We start from the raw sequence: 20,094 nt of genomic DNA, 5'->3' as shown, positions 1-20,094 counted from the left end.
GGAACATCTTTAGAGTTGCATCAGCGCTTTCAACATGATTTCAGACATAACGCCTGTTTCCCGTCTCTGTGTTGGGGATGAGCGAATATGCAGTTCCTGCTAAACTCAGTTCAGTAGACTGAACGTTGTTTTAGATCCATGGACTCAGGAGCCCAGTGTCCAGACTAGAACAAGCTAAAGCAGCATGGATCCGTTACGCTGCTACAACTGGACCAAACTACCAGAAAACCTTAGATAAGCCCAAACACAGTGACTTTTAAATCCAGGTTACAAATATTTATCTTATTCTGTGTCTGCGATTATAAGCCCTCTATTACTGCACTTGACTGGCAGCCTCAACTCCTTGGAACCACCACACTTCGTCCTGTTCTCCATAACGTTCATGTTCCATAAGCTCCATTCAGAAGCTGGGCGTCGTGTGAGGCTGTAGCTCTTCTCTCCAGTCTAATAGACGGTGATGTCATTTTAAACCCTTATAATAAAAGAAGCTGAACTTTGTTTTTCTACTGAAAGTCGAGCCGTTTTTCCCCAAATCTGGGCTCTAAACTATAAACAGACGCCGTCTCTTCAGTGATCTGCTCTGGAAACATCACTTTTAGAGAACAACACAAAGAGCGGCGGAGATTTTTGGCTTTCAGCAGTAAATCGTAAGCATGTAGTGATGTGTGGAGATCATAAAACACACGTTCTGTTGATTTGAGGGGAGGTTTTATAAAAAATGTACGTTTATTTCATGCAGTTACTGAATAATTTACTATATGATTTGGTCACATAAATTCAGATGGACAAACCAAGACACACCCTGGAGAAAGCGGAGTTTAATAACACCCAAGTCCTCTGTTTTATTTGCCTTTTCATTTTTATTCTACTTTATGTACTTTTTGTTTATAATAGGCTGTTTGTTTGCGTTATGCTGCTGGTTTGTAATAGGCTGTTTGTTTGTTTATAATATGCTGCTGGTTTGTAATAGGCTGTTTGTTTATATTAGGCTGTTTGTTTATATTATGCTGTTTGTTTGCGTTATGCTGTTTTGTTTGTGTTGGCTATTTGTTTATAATAGGTTGTTTGTTCGTAATAGGCTGTTTGTTTATAATGGGCTGTTTGTTTGTTTATAATATGCTGCTGGTTTGTAATAGGCTGTTTGTTTGCGTTAGGCTATTTGTTTGTAATAGGCTATTTGTTTGTAATAGGCTATTTGTTTGTAATAGGCTATTTGTTTGTTTGTAATAGGCTGTTTGGTTTGTTTGTGTTTGTTTGTTTGTCTGAATCATCAATGTAATAAAACTGTACTTACATTTCACAGCGAGCGCCAGAAGCACAGCCAGCAGCACAACACAGACGATGAGGAGAGCGACGCAGAGTCTCCGGTACAAACGGACCTTCCTGTAAACATCTAAACAAAACAATGAAGCACAAAACACGAGATAAACAGCTCAGCCGGCGCTGATAACAGGCTAGCATTTCCTAATTCGCCGTTCCACCTTAAACGGTGCCGCAGTTACTGTAACTGCTACACCATTTAAGGTGGAACGGCGGGTTCGACAGCTTGGCTATGGCAGAAAATAAGGCGACAGGTCTCTAACCGCAGGCTCACCTTCCTGCAAACAACTAAACACAATAAATGAGAAAAATGGAGATAAATAGTTTAGCATTAAGGCTAACACACGCTGCTTTCCTAATTCGCCAGCCTGTTTTTGAAATTCGACGGTCCACCTTAAACGGTGCATCCGTTACACTACCTCTACGCTGCTACCTCAGGCACCTCAATGGAACTGCTGCGTCATTTTAAGGTGGAACGGCCAGTTCGACAGTTTGACTACGGCAGAAAATAAAGCAGGTGTCCTCTCTAACTGCAGGCTGACCTTCTTGTAAACAACTGAACAAAATAAATGAGCACAAACGCGAGATAAACCGTTTAGCATTTGGCTAACATGTCCGCTGATACAAGTTGCTCACCGAATTCGACGTTCCACCTTAAACGCAGCTGCGGTTACATTACCTTATTACGCTACCACCTCCGGCGCCCGACTGGAACTGCCGCACCATTTAAGGTGGAACGTCGAGTTCGAAAAACATGAGTTTAAACATGAACTTAAGCCGGGCTGCTGCATAAATGAATAAAGCCAGTATATGTATATGATGTTATATCGATTAAATGACAAACGGGGATTTTAATTCGTGTCGTCTGCGGTTTTTCAGCCCCCCCTCACCTGTGCTCGCCGTGCCCGGCGGCTGTTTGGACGCAGCCAGCGCTTTCTCGTCGGCGTAGTTTCCGAAATTACAAAATTTCACGTACATGGCTGAACTAAATAATCCTCTTTCAGTCTTTCGGGCTGTTTTCCGTCGTGAGCTGCGCTGGGGGAGCCGAGCTTGTCTTCCTTCAGCCCCTTTAAACGCAGCCCACAAATTTTGGAGTGGGTTTTTTCCTCCCCTTGTTTCTATGGCAACCCGTCTATAGATAGGACTTGGAATTAAAGGGCAACTCCGTGGACTTTTCCAATTTTTTGTTGTTGTCTGATTCAGAGTGGTTTGGTGTGAAAGGCTCCACTGTGGAGACCAAACTCAGAAAAGTTCACAGTAGTAGTGATGGGAGCCAGAAGCCTGCAGCTTCTGGACTGAGAATAGTCCGCCAACCAAAAATTTGCGTGGTCCTGTGACCACTGATGAAGGACTAGAGGATGACCAACACAAACGGTGCAGCAGCAGATGAACCGACGAGATAGGAGTGTCTAATAGAGTGGACAGTGAGTGGACACAGTGTTTAAAAACTCCAGCAGCACTGCTGTGTCTGATCCACTCACACCAGCACAACACACCGCCACCACGTCAGCGTTACTGCAGTGCTGAGAATGACCCACCACCCAAATAGCACCTGCTCTGTGAGGGTCCATGGGGGTCCTGACCACTGAAGAACAGGGTAACAGAGTATCAGAGAAACAGATGGACTACAGTCTGTAACTGTAGATCTACAGAGTGCAGCTATACAGTCAGTAGCTATAGTTTTTGGATCGTAAATAAAATGCCTGTATTTACATTGTAGGCATCAGGACCCCCGGTTCCTATCACCACCAACGTAAAGACGTCTCGGTAAGGTTCTCTGCAGTGAATCCTTTCACATCAAAGCGCTCTAAACAAACTCTGTTTACATCTCAACCACTGCATATTGTGCACCGTGCAGAAATTTTGAAGATTTGGTGGAATTCCCCTTAAACACAGTGCCGGCTCTGTTTGCCCCTTTTGTTGTCTGGCCTAAAAATAGAGCTGGATGGAGGAGATGAAACCACAGTCCAGTAGAAGGGTTCTCAGTGTAGTAAAGGCTCAAACTGAAGAAGAGTGACTTGGAAAACTGTTCTAGAGCTTCTTAGTACATTTAGCGTCTGTGAGCACAGGAGCTGAAGACTGTTAGACTCTGTTCTTCCCTGTTCGGATCCTTTTGGCCTAAAACGCGGTACTAAATCTCCGAAGTGAGCGCAGAATAAACACTGAGGTAGTAAACAGTCTTAGCACATGCTGGACTCCTACCTGTAGGTGCTCTACATGTCACTACGTGCCGTGATGGAGCTTTAGCAGCCTCTTCCAGGCATCTTCCGTCTGTCTTATGCCCATATTAGGAAATCAGTCAGAGCAGTTTTTCTTCGAGTTATCATGAACAGTCACATTAATACGATGCACAGTCCACTTGTAAGCGAACACCGCAGTGCACTAAACTGCCATAAGACTGGCAACCTCACCAAATTGCCCCAGCATCCATTGTTAAGGGGGGGTAAAGTTACTTTGGCAGTTTTAGGCCACAGTTTGGCCACCACTGGCCGCGATAATAGACTTTCGAAAAATGTAATTTTTCCCATAGAGAAAACCAGCTTAGCCCCAGATTTCCTTATATGGACATGACAGCCAACAACTTCAGGGGTCTATGATCTAATCCAGGCACCCTAGGAGGGTTATTCAGGGGCTTATACAGTGGACACGCCCGCGCACAAATGACCGGATTCTTTCTTGTTTATCGTCGTTTATAAACTCTAGGGTTTGTGATCTTTGCTGTTTGTTTTGGTCGAGGGCGGCGCGGCTCGCACTGAAGCTCTACTCTGAGCAAACGTGCTTATTTGAGCCACACGGATCCGGGCTGGGTTTCCTGAGAGCGTCTCGGCGCAGAGATAAGCGGCAGAGCGAGCATCACACGGAGCACTCTCTCTCTCTCTCTCTCGCTCCACCAGTGAAGATGCCTGAGTGCTCTTGAGGAAACTGGGCCCTGTGTAGGATCTGATCAGAGCTAAGAAGAATCCAGATGTTTTCAACACAAAGAATCAACAGTCCAATTGAATGTGGGCCTCAGAATCAAAACACCAACCAGATCGTGGGTGAATCATTCCAACTTTACCTGTTTCTAGATCCTCGGGCTGCAACTTGATGACTCAGCAGCCTAAACAGAAGATACAGGCCTGTTTTGCAGGACCTGGAGGCAGACAAAACAGAGCCGGCCTTGTCTTGTAGTGATAAGCTGCAGCTTCGCCTGCTGTTCATTACACGATGGAGTGTGATTTGGTGTCAGTAAGTGTGTCAAATGAACAAAACAAAGCAGCCCAGTCTCAGTTCTTTCCCAACGCGCTACAGTTTGGAAGCGTCACTTGGTGTCGGGGTCGGGATTTTACGGGATTTTACACAACATGTCTACACTGTTACAGATAAAGGTACCATGCAGGTACACGATTCGTTCATCAAGGTTCAAATTATGTAAATGTTCCCTCAAAGGTGCAACAGGTCCGATTGTGTACCTTAAATCAGTTTTTCCCAGTGGAAAAGTAGATATTCGTATCTTTTTATAAACTAAGATTTTAGAACAGAACCATTTAACAAAAAGCCTGGAGGCGAGGCAGGATGTGTGGAGTCAGTACAACTTGGAAAATGGTGGTTGGTTAGTGTAGTGGTTAACACCTCAGCCTTCTACCCTGTAGACTGGGGTTCAGTGCCCCGCCTGGGTCAGCCCCCTACACTACACCAATAAGAGTCCTTGGGCAAGACTCCTAACACCACCTTGGCCTCCCTGTGTAAAATGATCCAATTGTAAGTCGCTCTGGATAAGAGCGTCAGCCAAATGCCGTAAAATGTAGAAAATATCATTTCAGTGGATTCTGGTTCAGTTATGATCCCTGACTAAATGCACCGAGATGGACCCCTGAGGGTACCACCCCAGTGACAAGAAGGGTTCTGCCCCAGCGACAGTGTCGTACCTCTTTTTCTGAGAGTGTATAGGCAACCTGTGACATCCAGTCTCGCATAAGCACGTCTATTCGAGATTACTTAAAGGATTTTTCAGAACTTCTGCATAATGTAGCTGGCACCATCTGTTGTGATTGGGCAGTTACAGGATATGTATTGTGACCATTATTTATTTATTTTATATGTATGTGTATCTATTATTATTATTATTATTATTATTATTATTATTATTATTATTATTTTCTCTTTTTTTATTTTATTTGATGGGGTTTTTGTTATGAAAAAACACAAATACGATAAATAAAGAATTATAAAAAAAAACTTCTGCATAATTAAATTAAGGCATTAATGAAGTCCCTCAGAGCGGTTTGGCGTGAAAAGCTCCGTCCTAGAGAAACTAGAGAGCTGTTCACAGTGGTGGTGATAGGAACCAGACGTCCACCTCTAAAAGCTCCCTCAGAAAGATGCTATATTAAAGATATTAGAGCGATTATGAATACCTGAGATTGTTTTAAGATATATAGTGTGTGTTTTTATAGATCGCTGCTGTTGGGACAAAAACTCGTATCTCCCGTTTTTGTCGTTTTTCAGTGTTTGTCATCATTTGGAAATGCCAACGGTCCTTTTATATTGTGTGTAAAAGACGTCTGGTTCCATTGACTTCCATTAAAAGTGAAGTATGTTTTTTTTCCTTCTCCTGTAAAGTTCTCAATTTGGAGATGCGAGGTTTTGATCTGACAACAGCGATATGTAGGTGAGGTTCTGAGAATGGCTCCGGGTTCAACACGTTCTCCATCAATCTGCAGAACATTTTCACCATGCAAAGGACCATTTTACTTCACTAAGGAACCTTTTGAAGAGCCATCTTTTTAAAGGGTGAATAGCAGAACCCAGAGCCATTCTCAGAAAGGTTCATAGAACCATATACAACATGTTCTCCATCCAGCTGAAGAACCATTTCACCATGCAAAGAACGTTTGAATGGTGCAAAGGGCTCTTCGACTGTTCATGGTTCTAGGCAGAACCATTTTACTTCACTAAGGAACCTTTTGAAGAGCCATGGTTTTAAGAATTTTATAGAACCATATGCAGCATATTCTCCATCCATCTGACGAGCCGTTTCACCATGCAAAGAACCATTTGAGCATCTGTATAGCACTCATGGTTCTGCACAGAACCGTTGCCTTACTAAAGAACCCTTGTACATTAGCTTCTGAGCTCCAGAGTTATTACAGTTGTAAGGCACAGCTGCTCGGAACGTGTTTTTATGGGAATTTCTTTAGATTTCTGTCCTTTATTGCTTAATTAGATCAGCTGAGTCTCTTTCGCTGCGCTCTTTTTGGGAAGTGTGAATTCTGAGAACTGCATGGAAACAGCAGAAGTGGCTGGAGATCAAGACAGAGCTGAGACAGATGTGGCAACACTGTCAACAAAGCTGACTCAAACAGAGAATTACAGTAATTCCCACACAACAAGCTCCAGTTCAGTGGAGGTTCTTAGGCCTGATTCATGCAGCGAAACCCTCACGGAACCAGGCATCAAAAGGAATCCTTCCAGATTTCTCTAGTAGAGCAAACCATTAGTTCTATATAGAACCATGTCATGCGTAAACGGTTCTCTGCATGGTGAAACGGTTCTTCAGATTTAATGGAGAATGTGCTGTATCTGGCTCTTTACAGCACCGCAAAGGGTTCTGCTACAACGTTACGACGTCAAGCTTGTAACAATAAAAACCCGTTCTTTTCATTTCTATGTAGAACCCTATACAACACGTTCTCCAACAGTTTGAAGAACCGTTTCGTCGCGCAAAGAAGCATTTGGGCACGAAACGGTTCTAAACAGACCTCACGGTTCTATATAGAACCAGAGATGCAAGGTAAGGGCACAACAAAATCTGGTTCTTTAGTAAAGGAAATGGAACCATGAACACTCAAAGAAACCTTTGCGCGATTGAATGACTCTTTAGATAGAGAAAGTGCTGTAGATGGTTCTATATAGAACCTTTTTTGAAATAAGAACCCATCCATCCATCCATCCATCCATTTTCTAAGCCACTTCTCCGTCAGGGTCGCGGGGGGGTGCTGGAGCCTATCCCAGCAGTCTTTGGGCGAAAGGCAGGATACACCCTGGACAGGTCGCCAGCCCATCACAGGGCAGACAGACAGACACAGACAGTCACTCACACCTAGGGGCAGTTTAGCATGTCCAATTGGCCTGACTGCATGTCTTTGGACTGTGGGAGGAAACCGGAGAACCCGGAGGAAACCCACGCAGACACGGGGAGAACATGCAGACCCCACACAGAGAGGACCCCAGTCACCCAGCCGGGTAATCGAACCCAGGCCCTCCTCGCTGTGAGGCGACAGCGCTACCCACCACGCCACCGTGCCGCCCTGAAATAAGAACCTTTTCAAAAAAATAAATAAATAAATAAATAAATTATATATATATATATATATATATATATATATATATATATATATAAAACAAATATATCAGGCATATCACCAAGAGTAAAAAAAAACCTACAAATAAATTGTAATTAAACTACAAATACTTCAATTACATTAACTCATTATGATTTCTTAGATTTTTCTTTTCATGGCTGCTCTATGTATGTAAAACATTTCATCACACCGCCTATTATTATTATTATTATTATTATTATTATTCAATTTAAGAAAACATTTTTAATATAAAACAATATTTTGAAGAGGTTTAACTTGGGAAGTAGTGAAATTGTATACAGATTCATGTTTACTATATACATCATTAACATTACATTGTATAAAAATATGTATTTCATTTATACAAATTCATTTGTCTCTGAGATTCTGGTCGCTGGTGTTATCAGGACTCTTATTGTGTATTTTTTAACCAACCCAGCATTTTCAGCTCCACTAAACTGCACCTCTGGGTCGAGGCTCAATAGAGAGGAGGCGTGTCGAGGTAGCAGAAGATTCCACTCCTGCTTACTATATTAATACATTTATTAATAATGTTGTTTATAACGCTGCTCATAACTTCTATGTGCCACTGGTGTTATGTGCTATAATGGCTGGGTAACTGAAAGTTGAGACACCCAAGGTAAATATTCCTCCAGTAAAAGTAGAAGTTCCTCCCTTCAGACCTCCACTTGAGTAAAAGTACTAAAGTATTTCCTTCAAATGTACTTAAGTATAAAGTAAAAGTACTAAAAGAGTAATTCTGGCTCTGATGTCCTGTTATCATTTTTATAACCAGGCTGGCTTCATGAACTCATTTCAGGTGAAAGTCCTCCAGCGTCTCTCTTGGTAAACCAGTCTTTTAATAGAACGTCATTAATTAGTGACGCTGACGTCTATTAAAATGATCAGAAGCACAAAACACTGAAGGTAAACAGTTTCCATCAGGGAGAACCGAGTGGCTCTGAAATCACTTTTTACACACAAGCAAAGTTTCAGTTTCAGATTTATTTACAACTTAGTTCCAAGTTTAAGTTGAATAAAAACTGGCTTTAAACTCAGGATCACAGATGAGCTCCTTTACTATGTTGATCTGTAGGCGTCTGTTCATAAACATAAACCAGCCCAAACTCATTTACTATAAAATGAAATGGTGTTTGTAGAAATTCAGAAAAAAGCCGCGTCAGCATTTACTGGGAAACGTTATATTAAGTGTCCAGTATGCTGGACATTTGGACAGATGTCATGAAATTTGCTCATAATCACCAAAATCACAAGACACAAAGCAAGCACTGCATTTCCCCTCTGATCACTAAATCTGCAGCTGCACCAAAACGTTTCTGAGCTCTTGAATCCCCCTGGACCTTTGCATGAAGAGCTCCTATAATATTACATCATTTTCATAAAAACTTTCATGTCATACTAACAAACAAAGAACTGGAACGCAAAGCATGTACTCTGATTTATATGCCTATATCGGGAATGGAGAAGCGGTCTTAATGAGCGAGGTTATTGATGATCAGCCTGAAAGTGACTTCATGCAGAAACAAGAACCTGAACTAGTTTTATTTGACTCATTCATGCACAGTGTTGGATTTAGTTTGAATATACCTAGTTAATGGACTTGTTACCACATGAAGTATTGAACTGACTAACTTTTTGGCCTTTTCCTTTCACAGGAGGGACCTTCTAGAAGGACAAGCACACAGACACATATCTGAGATAAAAGAGAGGGTCATTCAGAAACGGTGCCTGATTTGGCCTCGGAGACGACACGTTCGTTTTTCTTCATGAAGCGATAATAAAAGACAACGTTGCATTGAATGACGAACCGATACCAAGACTGAGTTCTGGAGAAACACGTACAGCGAATGTGGTGACGCACCTGCTTCTACAGAGCTTGAATACCGGGGGGAAAATGCCCAGTATACTGGTTTGATAGTAGTTATTAAGCTTAGCAAGCCAGCTAGAAATAACACGACGGAAGAGAATTCCTAGTGAAATTGAAGTAAAAGTGAAGTTTCAAGAAATTGCCACTATATCGCTGTTGTCAGAACAAAACCTTGTATCTCCAAAGTTGTAGCAGGTACAGCACGACTCGCATCTACAATCTGTAAAGTAGCCATTTAGGACGAAATCAAAAGAAAGAGACGGAGGGCAACAAATAACAGCAACAGTACCAGGTCCTTTGCACGCTCAGTTCAGTTGTGATTCCAAAATTCCTTCCATAGGTTCTTCCCTGTGGTTTGTCAATCCACTCTTTTAAATCCGAAGTTTTAGGGCTCTTCCAATCACGTGATGTTACCCTGGCGACTGTAATTATTCCCACTTTTATTACATTAAATTCATTATTTGTTACGTTAGCAGTGTCTGTTCTGTCCCCGAGAAGGCAAAGCCGGGGTTGCTGAGGCAATGTAAGTCCCAACCATTTTCCCAACATTTCAAGAATTTGACCCCAGAACGATTTGACAAATCATTATCAACTATTCCCATTCTATAAAGTCTGGATGGTGTCCAGTGGTACCTGTGTAGAATCTCCTATTGAATGAATTTCCCTTTAGCCTCTCTAACATTTCTGCCTACGTCGTCATCAATAGTACAACCTAAATCTTTCTGCCGAAGTGTTCTGAGATTCCCACACGTATCACTAGTTAACAGGTTAGATGTCCTATAGAATGTAGATGCTTTGTGGGCTTCTTGTTGCAGATTTAAATATTCAGTCGCAGGGTTACTTTCTCTGGTATGGAATTTATCCAGAATACAGTGCCTTATCTTTAAGTATTTCCAAAAATTCCTGCTGTCTCCACAGTTATACTTCTTTATAAAATTGGAATAGGACATAAATACACCGTTTGTTCTCCAATTCGTGTTTCAGGATTATGCCAAAGTGAGGCATACGGCTGCCTGAGATGTGAGATTTTAAAAACTTTATGAATTTTTGTCCACGCATATTTTGAGTGAGACAGTGTGGGATTGGAGTCCACCTGCCTCACTGTGTGCTGAGAGAGGATGTCCAAGGCATGGAACGGTGGGGCCAGGCTTTGCTCTATATTTACCCAATCTAACCCGGAATCAACCCGGCACCAATGTTTAGCCAACTTGGCCATTTCAAATGATAAATTATACATCCTCAGATCCGGCAGGCTGAGGCCACCTCTCTCTCTAGAGGCACACATCTTACTCATTCTAATTCTGGGCCTCTTGCCCTCCCAAAGAAAGTCTTTAATAGTTTTGTCATACTGCTTAAAGACAGACTCTGGAAAATTCACAGGAATCATCATGGAAATGTAGTTAAACTGGGGAGCAACCATCATCTTAATAATTTACTTTACCCCAAAAGGGACTGCAGCTTTTTCCAATTATCCAAATTGGCTTTTATCTTGTCCAACAAGGGTTCATAGTTTATCAACATTACTTCTTCCAGGGCTCAATTTTACTCCCAGATACTTCATTCCAATCGGGACCCATCTAAAGCCGAATCGGGTGACGCTGTGTGGATGGCATATCTTAGATACTGGCATGGCCTCAGATTTAGTCCAGTTTATTTTATATCCTGACAGAGCTGAATATGATTGTATGATATGCATTAATGGGGGTATGGAGCTGTTAGGGTCATTGATTAATAATAATATATCATCCATATATAACATTAATTTATGTTCTTTCTCCCCTCCCATAATTCTTGAGTCCGTTCTAATCAATGTTGCTAAAGGTTCCAGGAAAATTGTGAACATTAAAGGTGATAGGGGGCATCCCTGGCGAGTTCCTCTGGAAATTCCGAAAAATGGAGAGATTAAAACATTTGTCATAAGAGCTGCTTTGGATTTTCTATGTAAGGGCAGTAGGCAAAAAGCTCCACTCTACCCTGTCAAGAGCCTTTTCAGCATCAAGGGAGATTTACTGGAAGAGTTTAACCACATTAGATGTAATAGTCTTCTCGTATTGTCAGCTGAGGACCTGCCCCGAATGAAGCCTACTTGATCTTTATTAATGATACTAGGCAACACTTTTTCCAATCGGGTAGCTAATATTTTAGTTAATATTTTACAACCAACATTAATGAAGCTTATGGGTCTGAAATTTGAGGGGTCTATCATATCTCTGTCTTTTTTGGGAATCAATGATATCAAAGTTTCATCAAATGTAGCAGGTAGGGATCCAGATTCAAATGCCTCTAAATAATAATAATAATTTCTGTTTCTAATTGGTTTATTCGGCTCACACTTTCCTTTTTTCTTTTACATGCTTGAGCAATTAATAATCCCCTGATAGATGCCTGGGATGCTTCCCATACTGAAGCCTTCTTTTCTGTAGTCCCCATATTCATTTCAAAGAAGGAGATCAGTTCCTGCCAATGAGGCACTAAATGTCTCATCTTGCAATAACAATAATAATAATTCATGCGCCTCTTCCTCTTTGTCCCGTTTCTACATAAAGTTCTACTGATGCCTGGTCTGACAATATGACTGAACCAGTTTTACAGTCTATGACCTGTTCAGTAGTGAAATTTGATACTAAGAAAAAATCTATGCGTGAATGTTTTGTGACAGTGAGAGAAAAATGGATATGGATTGCAGGCCTATCCCGGGGCATCAACGGGCCCCTAAACCTGCTTTTATCAAGAGTAGCATCAATTACCTGGTTACAATCTCCTGCTAATATGATTCGTCCGTCCTCGTCACACAGGATCTTGTTTACTTTGTTAATAAAAACCGGATCTTCCTTATTAGGGGCATGTATATATTACACCATACCAGTTTAACTCCATTAATAAGGGTTTCAACACAAATAATCTGCCCATAATTGTCTTTAAATTCTTTTGAGCATTACAAAACTCAATGTTTTGTTAACTAAGATCATCATCCCGCTTTGTTTACTTGTGAATGAGGAGTAAAATACTATATATAATAATAATAATATTGAGTCCCACCCAATTTAAGAGCTTCAAGATCTTTCACATGCGTTTCCTGAAGATATGCAACATCAACCTGTACCTTCCTGCTCTTAACTGGGCTGCCACAACCGTTGATATTCCATGATATGAATTATGTCCTAGGCTACATACACAGACGTTGAACGCATAACATTCTGACCACCTCCTCGTTTCTACGCTCACTGTCCACTTTATCAGCTCCACTTACTGTATAGCTGCACTCTGTAGTTCTACAGTTACAGACTGTAGTCCATCTGTTTCTCTGATACTCTGTTACCCTGTTCTTCAGTGGTCAGGACCCCCATGGACCCTCACAGAGCAGGTACTATTTGGGTGGTGGATCATTCTCAGCACTGCAGTAACACTGACGTGGTGGTGGTGGTGTGTTCGTGTGTGTTGTGCTGGTACAAGTGGATCAGACACAGCAGTGCTGCCATAATGTGCCTGATCTGTGTAGATGGTTCTATACAGAAAAGGGTTCATGCTTGTAACAATAGAAGACCCCCGTTAGTGCTACGTACATTGCCTTTATTTAAAAAAAAGCCATCTTTCGAAGCATGTGCAGGATGACGTCGTCCACTCAGGGGGCAGCATACTGGGCACAGATGAGTTGTTTTAGCTGAAACTGCTCATTTTTCAAGCAAAACAGCTCCGTTTCCCAAATCTCAGAGCTTCCACTGAACCGTGATTCATCCTCGTGTTTTTAGACATTAACATCTTGCAGTGTGATGTGGTTTTGCTGGTGCTGTGGTGAAAGACGGCGCTTCTGTCCTCCGCTCGCTCTCTGTTCCTCTTTCGGGCCTTTTTGATTCCTCCAAAGCTCTGATTTAGATATCCGAGACAGCTGGACTTTTAAAAGGATTTACAGACACCAGGCTGACCTCCTCCAGCTTTATTATTTCCACCGGCCACTACAAACGCTCTGAAGACCCAAGCAGAAAGGCGTGGGCTGCGGAATCAAGCAGTGCTGCTAAAAGTGAAATGCAGGAACTTCACAGCAGCTCGAGTTGCTGTATTGCTAATCGTCTCGGCAGTGACGTGTGACGCCGCTGTTCTGCAATTTCGGCGGCTTTTTGTGTGCCAGAGTTTTGGCGCTCTGGCCAAGTGCCACGTTTTTGTTGACATTCTGAGCGACAGTAAGTGAACGCGTCCTGCAGTCGCGCACATTTTAATGCGCAATTATAGTTTATGTGCTGAACTTAACAGAGGACCTAAAATTTGACTTCGTTAGGTTAAACGTAAGCAGATAAATGGAAATCGTGCTCTGAAATTTGCAGAAAAAAATGCCACATTTTAAGTTTGTTCCCTGTGGATGTCTGCACATGCAGTTTGACCGGGTGGTCATATATTCAATCGGTTAAATGCACATAACCCTATATATATATATATTCTGAAGCGTGTGCAGGATGACCTATATCTATATATATACACACACACTCTCTGGCCACTTTCAATTACATGTTAACACAAACAGCTAATCAGCCAATCACACGGCCACTCAGTGCATTTAGGCCTGTAGAGGTGGTCAAGACAACCTGCTGAAGTGCAGACCGAGCATCAGAACGGGGAAGAAAGGGGATTTAAGGGACTTTGAACGTGGCGTGGTTGTTGGTGCCAGACGGGCTGGTCTGAGTATTTCAGAAACTGCTGATCTGCTGGGATTTTCACACACAACCATCTCTAGGGTTTACAGAGAACGGTCCGAAAAAGAGGAAATATCCAGTGAGCGGTCAGTTGTGTGGATGAAAATGCCTTGTTGATGTGAGAGGTCAGAGGAGAATGGGCAGACTGGTTCCAGATGATAGAAAGGCAGCAGGAACTCAAATAACCAACCAGAATCTCTGAGGAACGTTTCCAACACCTTGTTGAAAGTCTGCCACGAAGAATTAAGGCAGTTCTGAAGGGAAAAGGGGGTCCAACCTTTTACTAGCAAGGTGTGCCTAATAAAGTGGTCAGTGAGTGTGTGTGTGTATATATAAATATATAAAACATATAAACTGTCTATTTGAGATCACTGAACAACTCATTTGGGCATGCGGTGGGAGGACGGGCTGCTAATGAGTTTGGTATAAGCTTCCTTCACTTGTTATTTACATTAGTTTTTTCGAGCTTTAGTGCAAAACCACATGCACAGACTTGTCGTGGCTGATCAACTACGTCTGAGGTAAGAGGGGAAAACCTGTACATTAAGCTTTTCGCCAAACTATCGCTTTAAAAGTGATCCATACAATAAGTGGTGCTTACAGGAAAGTTTACCTTTCTGGTCTTTTCTGGGGGAACCGGGCATCCTAGCCAAACTGTAGACGTCTTCTGTTGGGTTGTTCAGTTTGGAATACAAAGGATCGTCGTCTTCTTTCTCTTTGTCTTCTTTTCCTTCTGGATTTTCCGCCTCTTTCTCTTCTGCTTTGGGAAGAAAAGAAACAAACAAGCTGGGTGTGATTTCGGCTCCATATCGAGATCCAGAAGAACGGGACAATTTGTACCGTCCAGCAATTCACTGCAACTTGATTTTTTTGACCTGCACGTTTGATTTTACTGCAAGAACTGAACAGCTTAAGAATAAACCTTTACCGGGCCGAGGCTACTGCTGTAACTGGGCCGATAAGAGTTATTAACAGGACTTATTTAAGCCCTTAAACTCTAAGAGTCTGTATTCACACTTCAGTTCCTCCTTCTCAGAAATTACACCGAGACTGAGTAATACTGAATAATTCATAATAGTTCATGAATAATCACAGTAGATAGTGAATTCATGAGTTTCTGTGTAGCCTGATGTAGTTAATAAATAATTTATAATATATACCAAAAAAAATAATAGTTAATAATCACAGTATTTCAAGAAGTACAGAATAGCTAATGTAGTTACTTAATAATTTATAATATATACCAAAAAATTAATAATATTTAATAATCACAGTATTTTAGAATTTACTGAATAGTTAAAGTAGTTACTGAATAATTCGTAATAGTTAATAATCACAGTATTTCAATAGGTACAGAATAGCTAATATAGTTACTTAATAATTTATAATATATACCAAAAAATTTATAATAGTTAATAACCACAGTATTTTAGAATTTACTGAATAGTTAAAGTAGTTACTGAATAATTTGTAATAGTTAATAATCACAGTATTTCAAGAGGTACAGAATAGCTAATGTAGTTACTTAATAATTTATAATATATACCAAAAAATTTATAATATTTAATAATCACAGTATTTTAGAATTTACTGAATAGTTAAAGTAGTTACTGAATAATTCGTAATAGTTAATAATCACAGTATTTCAATAGGTACTGAATAGCTAATGTAGTTACTTAATAATTCATAATAGTTAATAACCACAGTATTTCAGCATGTACTGAATAATTAAAGTGGTTACTAAATAATAATAGTTCATAATCAAAGTGTATTAACTTAATACTAAATTTGTATAAGAGGATGAATAGATGACATGATATAATGGTGATTACAATTATTGGGCAAATAATAGTATAGGACAGAATTATTAATATTAATTATATTCACTGGACCTTTCATAGGAATTACTAAATATTTCATAGAAATATAATTTACAGTAACTACTGAGCACTTTATAATAGTTAATGAAAGTTAATTCATTATAAGCTTTGGTTTAATGGCTTTTACCATTAGACTCTACACACACACACACACACACACACACACACACACACACACACACACACACACACACACACACACACACACACCTTTTGACCCAAACAGCCATTTTACCTTTAGTCTCTCTCACTTTGCCTTTCTCTGCATCCTCACTCTCTCTCTCCTCCGCTGGGCTGATCTTCTCCATCTCCACCTCAGTCACTTTCTCACTCGCCATGGCTCTGTCCCTCTGTTTCGCTTTCCCGGCTCAGTCCTCGGACCTCAGTGACGTGCGGAGACCTCCTGGACAAAAGAGACTTATGTAACTCCTGCAGCAGGCCTGCCTTCGCACTCCAGCCAGCCTGTGTGAACGGAGCTAACCTATACTAGAAAAGAAGAAGACTGCTGTGTCTCTCAGCTTACATCAGAGAAACAACGGCACTCCGAGAAGTTCTTGCTCATCATCCCCTTATATTGCTGTCTCCACACTTCCTCATCAGACTTTTATATCACCACGCCATCCCGTCACTTCTCTCTTCCTTTCACTGCTGCTTTTAATGAGAAGTAGACGAGTTTGAGCAACTGCTCTGCCTCACGGCTGGTCATCCCTTACAGAAATCCAGTAATGTGGCCAGATGTGCACACGTCACCAAATCTATTTATTTGGGTAGTTTGTGTTTATTTGCTGAGAAAATTCTAATATTTGAATAAAGAAAATTTATAGAGTATTATTTAATAATGATATATACATTCACCGGCCACTTTATTAGGTACCCCTGCTAGTAAAAGGTTGGACCCCCTTTTGCTTTCAGAACTGCCTTAATGCTTTGTGCCACACTTTCAACAAGGTGTTGGAAACGTTCCTCAGAGATTTTGGTTTCTATCATCTGGAACCAGTCTGCCCGTTCTCCTCTGACCTCTCACAAGGCATTTTCGTCCACACAACTGACCGCTCACTGGATGTTTCCTCTTTTTCGGACCGTTCTCTGTAAACCCTAGAGATGGTTGTGTGTGAAAATCCCAGCAGATCAGCAGTTTCTGAAATACTCAGACCAGCCCGTCTGGCACCAACAACCACGCCACGTTCAAAGCCCCTTAAATCCCCTTTCTTCCCCGTTCTGATGCTCGGTCTGCACTTCAGCAAGTCGTCTTTGTTGGACGGTACAAATTGTCCCGTTCTTCTGGATCTCGATATGGAGCCGAAATCACACCCAGCTTGTTTGTTTCATTTCTTCCCAAAGCAGAAGAGAAAGAGGTGGAAAATCCAGAAGGAAAAGAAGACAAAGAGAAAGAAGACGACGATCCTTTGTATTCCAAACTGAACAACCCAACAGAAGACGTCTACAGTTTGGCTAGGATGCCCGGTTCCCCCAGAAAAGACCAGAAAGGTAAACTTTCCTGTAAGCACCACTTATTGTATGGATCACTTTTAAAGCGATAGTTTGGCGAAAAGCTTAATGTACAGGTTTTCCCCTCTTACCTCAGACGTAGTTGATCAGCCACGACAAGTCTGTGCATGTGGTTTTGCACTAAAGCTCGAAAAAACTAATGTAAATAACAAGTGAAGGAAGCTTATACCAAACTCATTAGCAGCCCGTCCTCCCACCGCATGCCCAAATGAGTTGTTCAGTGATCTCAAATAGACAGTTTATATGTTTTATATATTTATATATATATATATATATATATATATATATATATATATATATATACACACACTCACTGACCACTTTATTAGGTACACCTTGCTAGTAAAAGGTTGGACCCCCTTTTGCCTTCAGAACTGCCTTAATTCTTCATGGCACACTTTCAACAAGGTGTTGGAAACGTTCCTCAGAGATTCTGGTTGGTTATTTGAGTTCCTGCTGCCTTTCTATCATCTGGAACCAGTCTGCCCGTTCTCCTCTGACCTCTCACATCAACAAGGCATTTTCGTCCACACAACTGACCGCTCACTGGATAGTTCCTCTTTTTCGGACCGTTCTCTGTGAACCCTAGAGATGGTTGTGTGTGAAAATCCCAGTAGATCAGCAGTTTCTGAAATACTCAGACCAGCCCGTCTGGCACCAACAACCACGCCACGTTCAAAGTCCCTTAAATCCCCTTTCTTCCCCGTTCTGATGCTCGGTCTGCACTTCAGCAAGTTGTCTTGACCACCTCTACATGCCTAAATGCAGTGAGCTGCGGCCGTGTGATTGGCTGATTAGCTATTTGTGTAAACATGTAATTGAACAGGTGTTCAACAGGTGTTCAACAGGTGTACCTAATAAAATGTCCGGCGTGTGTGTGTGTGTGTGTGTGTGTGAGGCCGGAAGAATGACGCTAAACAATACAATACCTACAACACAATACAAAGACCAGTGAACTAACAGGGGAAAACACAAGCCTTAAATACAGTGAATAATGAGGGTTAACAAGGGGGCAGGGTCTGGAAACAAGGGGGCAGGACCAGGAAGAAGCAAAACAAAGAATCACTTGGACAAGATCAAAACAAAACAAAAGCATATGTAGGACTGGGAGGGGCCAATCGTGACACTCGTGACATACAGAAACTTTGTGAACTGGCCGTGTGGTCTGGGTTTGCTTCTTTTAACTGTAGGCTGTGTGGGCCTACAGCTCGCTAACAAGCAAGATAGGAGACTAAAGTAGCAGACATCCGGTCAGCTCTCCCAGGTCCGAGCTTTAATGTCCATAAACCCGATTTCAGCTAACGTTTACCAAACGTGCAATTTCAGAGCAGGCACAACACTGTGAAAAAGTATTGGCTCCCTCCTGGCTTCCTCTATTTTGTGCACATTTTTCTCACGAAACGGTTTCAGATCCTCACGCCAAATGTAGCATAAGACAAGGAGGAATGTGAGGAAATACAGAACGCAGCTGACCTCCTCCGACTCGAGACTGGACACTTTAAAAACATACAGTGCTTTGTTATGAAACTGAGCTGCTTGATAAAAATGAAATATGACACGCTTGATGTGTTTAGGTGCACGAAAATGTGAGAAAAACGAACATATTTATGTATTTATTTATTTATTTATTTATTTATTATTGGCCTGCTAATGAAAGACACACAAAAAAAGCACTGATGTTTTCTGGTCTTTGCTGTTTGTACAAATTCGCGAAAAAAAAGGAAGGAAACTCAAAGTCTTCAGACACTTGTTTTCCGGTCACGGTGCAAACAGTAAACACAGAAAACGTCACACGGCTCATAATAACTGTTCACTTTTCAAAATCTCCGGTGCTTAATCCCAATGTCTAGTACACTAAAACTATTCTCCAGTTTTTTGGAACATCTACTGTCACCCCTAAATAAGTGTAGGATTCAATGTTGAACAAAATAACAAAAATCTTGTATGATTATGGCTAATCAACGCATAATTTACTACACTAGTACACGACAGTCCAAACGTCCAGATTACTTTATCTAAATATCTCTGTATGTACAGATAAATACCTATACCGTTTTCTTTAACTACCATAAGAGGGACCTTCTAAGGTCACATATGAACAATTTTACTTCAAACAGTAAAAAAAAAAACAATACAAGATTGATATTCACATTTATGGCATTTGGCAGACGCTCTTATCTGGAGCGGCTTATAATTTGATCATTTTACACAGGTAGGCGAAGGCGGTGTTAGGAGTCTAGCCCAAGGACTCTTATTGGTGTAGTGTAGGGGGCTTACCCAGGTGGGGGATTGAACCCCAGTCTACAGCATAGAAAGCAGAGGTGTTACCCACTACACTAACCAACCACAGATATGATCTGTAACCCAAGGCATTAATAGAGACAGTAATAAGCGAAACATAGAGGCAAAATCATCATTTAACCGTAACCCCTAAATATGCACTTGGAAAATGTACTTTACCACCACTT

General features: G+C 41.3%; 1 protein-coding gene across 4 annotated transcripts in view; it reads right to left on the bottom strand.

The window, feature by feature from the left end:
* si:dkey-26c10.5 (uncharacterized protein LOC563797 homolog) overlaps positions 1 to 20,094 on the bottom strand; it is a 28,302-nt gene that overhangs the window by 7,124 nt on the left and 1,084 nt on the right. Inside the window, exons 1-4 of one of the 4 annotated variants that reach the window (XM_017706111.2) lie at positions 16,641 to 16,751; positions 16,353 to 16,520; positions 14,851 to 14,997; positions 1,295 to 1,393 (exon numbers count right to left, since the gene is read on the bottom strand). In XM_017706111.2, the coding sequence (XP_017561600.1) occupies positions 1,295 to 1,393; positions 14,851 to 14,997; positions 16,353 to 16,455 (349 nt within the window). In that variant the 5' untranslated portion in view covers positions 16,456 to 16,520; positions 16,641 to 16,751. Of the gene's footprint in view, positions 1 to 1,294; positions 1,394 to 2,210; positions 2,432 to 14,850; positions 14,998 to 16,352; positions 16,752 to 20,094 lie in introns of those variants that run through there. The other 3 variants (XM_037537039.1, XM_017706112.2, XM_017706113.2) reach the window with 3 other exon arrangements.

This window comes from Pygocentrus nattereri, chromosome 3, assembly GCF_015220715.1.
Source record: "Pygocentrus nattereri isolate fPygNat1 chromosome 3, fPygNat1.pri, whole genome shotgun sequence".
Classification (NCBI taxonomy): Eukaryota; Metazoa; Chordata; class Actinopteri; order Characiformes; family Serrasalmidae; genus Pygocentrus; species Pygocentrus nattereri.
The sequence above is the reverse complement of the archived record's forward strand: the minus strand, read 5'-3'. Positions and strand labels throughout refer to the sequence as shown.